This window comes from Tenebrio molitor, chromosome 1 (assembly GCF_963966145.1).
Source record: "Tenebrio molitor chromosome 1, icTenMoli1.1, whole genome shotgun sequence".
NCBI classification, from domain to species: Eukaryota; Metazoa; Arthropoda; class Insecta; order Coleoptera; family Tenebrionidae; genus Tenebrio; species Tenebrio molitor.
This window is the reverse complement of record NC_091046.1, coordinates 19,121,095-19,129,817: the sequence shown is the minus strand read 5'-3', so window position 1 is coordinate 19,129,817 and position 8,723 is coordinate 19,121,095. Positions and strand designations below refer to the sequence as shown.

At 34.1% G+C, this 8,723-nt stretch overlaps 1 protein-coding gene and 1 long non-coding RNA gene across 2 annotated transcripts; both read right to left on the bottom strand.

The window, feature by feature from the left end:
* Window positions 1–1,497: 1,497 nt before the first annotated feature.
* Window positions 1,498–2,068, bottom strand: LOC138122091 (uncharacterized). The gene is made up of 2 exons (XM_069036225.1): window positions 1,963–2,068; window positions 1,498–1,913 (listed from the first exon to the last, which is right to left on the bottom strand). The coding sequence occupies exons 1-2, from the start codon at window positions 2,066–2,068 to the stop codon at window positions 1,498–1,500; spliced, it is 522 nt and encodes a 173-aa protein (XP_068892326.1).
* A 3,713-nt stretch (window positions 2,069–5,781) lies between these two features.
* On the bottom strand, window positions 5,782–7,947 carry LOC138122284 (uncharacterized). Its single transcript, XR_011156416.1, has 2 exons — window positions 6,365–7,947; window positions 5,782–6,320 (listed from the first exon to the last, which is right to left on the bottom strand). It is a non-coding gene; the product is annotated as an uncharacterized lncRNA (long non-coding RNA).
* Window positions 7,948–8,723: the final 776 nt, after the last annotated feature.

Below are 8,723 nucleotides of genomic sequence, written 5' to 3'. Positions count from 1 at the left end.
ATCTTTAACCGTATTTTTAGTATCACTTTAAGCGCAATAATTTCATCTTTCTGCTGATACAATTACCTTAGCTGTAAGTTGAATTGGCGAGCAGGAATCAGCAAAAACGTTCAACACAATGTTAATTGCCTATGTTCGAGTTTGAGAATGCACAGGCTGTATACATTATTTCACGAGTGATAACTGATAATAAACCTGGCGGAATTGAAAATGCAACCTACAATACATTTCCAAAGTTAACGTGACTATTTTAAATATCATATTGTTTTAAAATGAAATTATGAATCCACGATGGCTTTGCTTCCAATAATTTTATTTATCTCAACTGACATTTAGGAAAAAGTTAAAATACGACTATTAATAGTTATTTACATAAAAGTCAGGAACATCTCACATTACTGAAGAGGAACTAAATTGAGGCACTTTGTGCCGAGTATTTTAAAGCTCCGAGTCAAGTAAGAGATTTTACTGACGTGTTTTGTATTAAATTTTTCCGGAAATCGAAAAAAAGACGAAATTTACAAGTTTTAGAAAAATTTTTTACAAATTCCACAAAAATCAAGTTTGTCAATTTTGTTGGCAACTATAGTTACAAAGTAAAAAACATCGAAAAAATTCATTTTGCAAAGTGTTTACAGTACTAGTCCGGAAAATTCAATTTTCCTGCGCGTAAATAAGCAGGAAAATGTTGTTTCCAAGACTACACTGCCCGCCAAAACTATCGCATAATTTCAAAACTCGTGTTTTTGAGCCAAAATTTAATTCCAGTTACAACATTTCGAACTGTAAAGTATTAAAGAAGTAGATTTATAAAAGTAAACACTACAATAATCAGAACACAACAAAAAAGTGAAGAAAACAAAAAAATTAAAAAATTCAAATTCGGAGAAAACAAAGAAATTTAACATTTAATAGTGGGTGTTGGCACCCCGTGCCTTTATTACAGCTGCACAACATTGTCCCATGCTTAAAATGAGGTTTTGTATAACTCTTTGCTTAATTTCTTCTCAAACTTGACTTAGACCCAAAGACAGCTGATGAAGAGTTGTTGGTGGATTTGGTAACCTTCTAACTCTTTTATCTGTAGGATCCCACAATTACTCTATGAGGTTTAGGTCTGAACTCCTTGCTGGCCATTGCATTTACCCAATTTCGCCCTCACGGAAATAATGCTGCACTATTCCCGCAACGTGCGGCGACCATTATCATGCATAAAAATAAAGTAATCCCAATAAATGGTCGGAATGGGACAATATGAGGTTCCAGAATATTGGTAATGTACATCGCCGCATTTCGATTTCCTCTTTCTAGCACCACCAATTCTGTGCGAGCGTCGAAAGTGACACCTGCTCAAACCATAACGGAACCTCTTCCAAAATTGACTTTCGGGATAATGTTACACTGAGCATATCGCTCTCCTGAGCATGGGTTCACCCGGACACGTCTGTCACTGTGATCCAGGCAAAACCTGGACTCGTCAGAGAACATTACTAACCTTCATTGATCCAATTCCCAATCAACGTGATTTTGGGCAAACAGCAATCGTACTCTTCGGTGAGCCGCTGTCAACTGTGGGCCCCTTGCTGGTATCCTGGGCCTTAAACCGTATTCAGCAAATCTTCCTCTAACAGTATTTGCACTAATTTGGAATTGATATCTTCTTAAAGTCATAACTTGCAAAGCTGGAGCAGTCAGAGTCCTGTGTCTCAACGACTGTAAAAGCAGAAAACGATCCCGTTGAGCTGTTGTTGTTCGTCTGCGTCCTTGTCCAGGTCTTCTAGAGTATTCTCCTGTCTCGTGGAAACGACGCAAAACTCTAGATACCGTTGACTGGTGCAGATCAAGACCATTTGCAATATCTTGTTGATTAATACCGTCTTCGGCTAGTACAACAATTTGTGCACATTGTTCGGCTGTTCGTAGGAATTCATTTTCGAAATTTATGACTGAAGGAACCAAAACTTCTTACTAACGGTCTCTCAAATCCACTATCAAAATGCTTTACGAAATTGACCAATAACACTAATACAGACTTTTCATAATAAACAACTTTAGAAGTTATCAGCATGGCGTTTTTTGCTACTAAACAAAAGAAATAAATAAGAGATTCAGCATAAGGAAATCGCAGAAGAAGTAAAATACAAAAAACTACGGTTCATTTTTACTTTATGCGATAATTTTGGCGGGCAGTGTATTTACGGAAAAATGTATTTGAACGATGAGAAAACATACATGATCCTGATTTATGGCGAATGTAATAAAAATGCTTCTGCCGTTGCGCGTTTATGCAGACAATAAACATTTTCCCAAAAACTCTTCGTTTTTTCACAATTTCATTTAACCAAGCGAATGACGTTTATTCAAAATTTATGAAACTACACAGCTAACTATGTTTTATGTTTTTACATCAAAAAACAAGTATAATCTGTTTCAAAATCAAAAATCCACCACCTGTTGAATTATGTTGGCAGAAAAAAGAAATCCCTAGAAAAAGTTTAATTTCTTTGGGTTGGCTCAAGCTCTCGCCAAAATTTGACATTGAACTGTTGAGTTTATTTACGAAACACAAAATAATTATTATGTACAAAAAGGTTTTAGCTACCATATCATACTTTTTGAGTGAAATAATAAAATGAGAATAAAAAACACAATGAACTACGACTGTCCAACAGTTTTCTTTCATAACCCCACTTTTTTCTGACACTTGCAGACACCCTAAAAACTAAAGTTGGCGACGTTGTCGGTTGTATTTTCGAGGTAGAATGCATTGTTGGTGGATTTTTGATTTTGAAACAGATTATACATACAGTGAGCGGCAAAAGTATGGAATAAATTCATTAAAAATTAAACAACATTTTTTTCAAAAAAATGTTTGGACAGGTCAATTTTAGTTTATAAAAATACATATTTTAGTGCAAAATAAAATTCCAAACAGTCATTTGTTTTCGAGTTATGACGTCATCGATAGTTTTTTTTAAATGGAAACCCCTAAATTTTTTTCTTGATTCTGATAGCCCTTTTAATTGTCTAAATGCCAGTATGAAAATTTTGTCCCCTTACGTAAGGAAATTTTTGAGAAAAAAAAAATAAATTTGGAAAAATTAAATTTTATAACGAACAAAAACAAGTCAAAAACTGTGTTAGGAAGTATTTAAAATTATAGAATTAAATGTTCGAATTGCCATCCTCCAGCTGGTTGACAATAAGCAAGTTTATGAAGAAATTCCCCCTGTTTAAAATTAATTAAAATGTCTATACGTTGTGTTTCTGTTAAATGAGTCATTTTCGAAAACGTTTTGTAAAACAAATAACACATACGAATGAAATTGACAGTAACATTTGACTGTTTCTGAAATCAGCAATTCAGTTAATCCCGAAGTCTATGCAAAAACAACCAGAAGTTGAAAAAAGCCCTGAAAGGAAAACGGCCACTTTTTGGAGATAAAAGGATTTGGTTCGCCATGACACCTGCAGGGTACTATGGCGGCCAAAAAATTTTAGCTGTCAATTTTTGTCACTAAAAAAAAAAAGTAAGCCATACTTTATTATCATTATGATTACCTACTGTCTTGATTATGATTGGTATTTTTTGGGTGGTAAATCTCAAAACGCGAAATTATTTTGTCATTTTCTACTACGCAGACGTTTATCAGGTTATCTATGTACGACTGGTCTAATTTTGTTCATTCATGTCGGATTTTTGGAATATTTGAGTTTTAAACAGTTTAAATTGATTGTCATATACAGGGTGTCCCCAAAAAAGAAGACGAGTCCATAACTCCGTTATTTATCGGAAGATTTTAATTATCTGTACACCATATTAAATGGTTGTTAATAGGCTACAAAATGGCCTAATACATTCAAGTATAGCCCTATGGGCTTCAAGGGTAAACTGTCAAAATTTTTTTTTTTTAATGGGAATACATATTTTTTTGTACTAATTCTGATAGAGATTTATATTCTGAAAACAACAATGTATCACAAATATACACTTAAATACCAAAAATTCACAAAAAAAAATGTAAAAAAACCGCTACTATCGTCTATGTTCCATTTTGCGCTAAACATTGGCGGTATATCTGCGCAATCCCACATGTTATTATTTATCATTTGTTTTTCCGGCTACCTTAATTTGGTTATTACACTGTAACGCAGTGCATTTTGATAGCTTTTCGCTTGATGCTCGTCATTTGTTTCAAAAGTTGGTGTTATTTTTTTTAATGTGAAGTTATACTTGTGATACATTGTTGTTTTCAGAATTAAAATCTCTATCAGAATTACTAATAAAAGGTATGTAATCCCATTTGAAAAAAAATATTTTGACAGTTTACCCTTGAAGCCCATAGGGCTATACTTGAATTTGTTAGGCCATTTTGTAGCCTATTAACAACCATTTAATTTGGTGTATAGATAATTAAAATCCTCCCATAAATAAGGGAGCTATGGACTCGTCTTTTTTTTTGGGGACACTCTGTATAATATACCAAGGGACAGATATATTGCCGGAAATTTTTTCGAGCAGTCCTGACAGACGAGTGTTTGCCGCAAGAAAATTACACGAGGGCTTCAGCCCGAGGGTAATTTTGAGCGACAAACACGAGTGTTGGACTGCAAGAAAAAATTTCTGGCGATATATATCTGTCCCGAGGTATATTCGGAAGAGAATCGCCCGAAAAAATTTTTCCCTAGGGCAATTATATCGGAAATTTTCCCTAGGGAAAATTTCCGCTTAATTAAATTGTGATTGGTTGCTATTCAAACAATTCGGAGTTGTGATTTGTCAATATAAATCATGTGATATTTGAGGGCGATTCTCACAATAACAATATGCATGTCAAAATGACAAGAATCGAAAGTGGGGTTGTGGTTCCTAAAGGTTTATTTATACTTTACATGAATGTCAAGATAGTGAAATTTTTGGCCGCCATAGTAACGTGCCTTCAAATAAATTTATATTTAGAGCAACCTATGGAAGTTCAATTGTTTGCAACATTTTTACAGCGTAGAAAATGACACAAGAATCGTCTGGTCTGACAGTTAACGAAATAAAATTAGGTTAGAAAATATTTTTAATTTTTGTAGTGCATTCATCTCAGATTATTGAAATTCACATTAATAAATAATCATTCAGCAACAGGAATAGTACCGCAATCTCTTTTTAAAAATTTAAAAATTTTGGACTTAGACAACAAATTGGTGGTTGAAATTCAAAAAGGTATATTATTATACTCATGTCACATCGTGAGGAAATTCCTTAACATTGACACAGAACATAAAACACAAAAAAGTCAAAATGTGGAGGCGAGACGCCGGTAATTATGTTGATAAGCACTGCACTATTACTTGATAAGTAATATCCGTAATAGTGTATGTACTCCGGCAAAATTGCCGTGCCGCCGGGTGGAGGTGGGATAAAAAAATAATCCAAACATTATTCCAATCACAAATTATTTGCTAACTAATGACTTTTCGCCAATATACGGAAGATGATGTTTCAGCTTTCGAAATCTTTGTGAGGCATTGCTGCAAATTTTAATTAATCGGGAGAAAAATACCCCAAATTCGGATGGAAAGTCGAATAAGATCGCAAAATTTCAAAAGCTCTAGAGTCAAGTAACTGTTAACATAAAGAGAACAAGTAAATGGGATGTTACACGGTTAGTTCATATTCATATTCTCCATTCGGTTTCAGTATTTATATTGAATGAAAACTGAAACTGAACATGGAACTAAACAGACAGTCTGAAAGTACCCACCTTAAGGAAATTGACAAAAAGTTAGTCGTATCAATTCATTTATTTCTTTAAACCATAAAAGAGAACATAACATTAACATTGCTGTGAGCACTAATAAGAATTGTAAATTAAGTATTGCACATAACCTCACACAATAGGAGATAACAATTTTATACATAATTTAGAGTAAGTGTTGAAAATGTGCACCCTGTTCTTGTAAACACAACCTAGTCCTTCATCTAATTGCATTAGTTACATTTTCTAAAACAATAGGATTATTATTAATTTCATTAATTTTCTGTGTTATCCTATTTCGTAGTTCTGCCAAATCATTTATGGGTGTTGTGTAAATTGAATTTTTGTTGTATGGCCACAAGAAGAAATCACAAGGAGTGAGATCACATGATCTAGGGGGCCAGTTGTTTGGTGTATTACGGCTTATAATTCTGTTGTCGTAAAATTCGACTAAAAAATCTATTGTAGCACCATCCTGCTGAAAGTAGCCATAAACAAACTAATCATCATGTAGCTGATTTAAAAATGGAGTCAAAATTTCATTTCTGTATCTTGCAGCATTGATATTTCCTAAAAAACATTGATTATTATTTAATTACTAAAACAATTGTTACCTTAAAAAAAGATTGGACCAATAATTCTGCATTGGCTAATAGCAGCCCAAACGCCTACTTTCTGGGGGTACTGGGGTGTTTCAATGAAAAAATGTGGATTTTCTGAACTCCACATTCTTGTATTTTGAGAGTTGACATATCCACTAAGATGGAAGTAGGCTTCATCAGTGTAAAAGGTTTTATCAAGGTGAACATCTATTCAGAAACCATTGACAATATTCTAATCTTTGGGGGAGATCAGCTGGATGTAATTCTTGAACAGATGTGAGACGGTATGGAAATAGGTGAAGATCATTTTTCACAACTGAATGACAGGTACCAACAGGCACACCAAGTTGTTGTGATAAATGTTCAATTGAAAAGTGCCTGGGGCTTCTTCCATTGCTTGTCTCGCCTCTTCAATCACTTCTGGAGTTCTTTTCTTTGGCCTGCCGCTTCCAGGTTTTCGTCCCACAGATCCATTTTCTTGGAAATTCTTTAAGGAAATGTTTAAAGTTTGTCGAAACTGCGTATATTCCACTGCAATGTCTGGGAATTCTTCAAACTCTTCCATACATAACGCAAGGGAATACTGCCAAACTCGATCGATTTTCACACAATTTCGAAATAAGACATTAACATGAAGATTTTATGTTGTGCCATTGTTCACAAAAATGTCGGAAAACAGTAAAACACTGACGCAGATTTCGTTTTAGTTCCGACAAGAACTGATTTTTTGTACGCAAGATGAGGAATAAAACGAGTAAAATCACAAACACAGCTCAATCTGAAAACGGGAAAGAGAAACGAGAGGCTAAATAACCCAGGACGATCCTTACCAATACGCATGCGTTAGTAACTTGGGTGCTTTGTTGTTACATGCTGTACTGCGTGCTGCGTGTAAGGCAAAGAACAGTAGTAGTCTGTGACAGTAGATGAGTAGAACACAAACTAAAGATATAACTATGTTTTTAGAATCTTTTAATAGGTCTATTATTGTATTCAATTTGGAATCGTTTATGGCTATCTATTAAAGCACTCGTAGTTTAATGGATCTCTAAGAAAATTTTTATCAATATTTCAGTGTATTATTGTCATTTACACCAAAAAACTTCCAATATTAATGTTCAAACTCTACTTTTTAACATATGTTGCAGATGTAGTTGCATCCGTTACCTTGAATTACCAATTACATAATACAAAATTCCCTAGAATTTGAAAATTTAATTTTTTTATTTAAAAATTAAAAAAAAATCTAAAAAATAACATAAAAAACTCGCCTACAGGTCGTTTTCTAGACCTGGGATTCGTGCGCCAAATCAACCCTTATAAAACTCGTTGTCCAAACATTTCATCACAGTTTTTTTAGCAGCAACATCTAAAATCGTTTCCTCGGAATGGCATACATTTAGTAGAGTTACCTTCAGGAAGACGTATGTGATTGGTTATCTTAAAATCGTTTTCATTTCAAAACTAATATACCTACTTTTCACGTTTGTTGTTGTAGAATCCTTGTTGGACTAAATATTAAAATTCACAGTTAACAGCTGACGCGCGAGTTATGGGACACCTGTATAAATTAGTTTACTACATAAAAAAGATCTTTTATTGTATTGTTTCTTATTAGATACGCAAGCGTTGTTCTAATTTTTAAACAGTAAATTTGCGTTATTTTCTAAGTCCGTGAACGTCAAATTTAAATAACGCGCAAAATTATAGGACTTGCGCACAAGTATGGAATGGCCTGGGTCATTTAGCCTCTCGTAAAGACACCGTAAAGAGAACGAATGTCAAATGTCAAAATTTTAATATGAAATTGGGACAAAACTTACTATGTAACCTGTGTAACTCCGGAGAATAATTGGTTGCCTACAAAATTATCTACACTGTTAACAACATTAAAACGTCGTCAACGCCTACTCTAAATATATTGTATTCTCAATTTGGTTGTAGGTCGTAAAATTTTATTGCATATTATGAGCGATTAACGGGCACAATGGTTGGGTTTGAAAAGATTGGGAAGCGGCGCGTGCCGTTTGCCGTACAATGCAAATATACAAAATGTACAATACAACCCTGCTTAAAATATTACCTGCTAGTGGTAAACTAGGATTTATAAGCCCCGCAAGATCTTTAACTTAAAGTACCATAAAATTTTACGACATACAACCAAATTGAAAACACAGTAGTTATTTTTGAAGGCACGATAGGTACAATGGCCGGCAATAAAAACTAGCCATCACTTTTCTGTTACGTCAAAAACAAAATCCAAATGTGTAATTAATGCTTTAATGACACTGACATTTAAATGATGGCTAACTTTTTTTGCCGCCCACCGTACTATTCCGGACACGGAATCTTGGCCAACATTTTTTAGACA

Excerpts from the sequence above, each read along its gene's own strand:
- LOC138122091 (XM_069036225.1), bottom strand. The coding sequence starts at position 2,068 with ATGCTGATAACTTCTAAAGTTGTTTATTATGAAAAGTCTGTATTAGTG. Across the intron at positions 1,914-1,962 it reads TGAGAGACCGTTAGTAAGAA|CCGAACAATGTGCACAAATT; the intron begins GTTTTGGTTCCT and ends TCCTACGAACAG.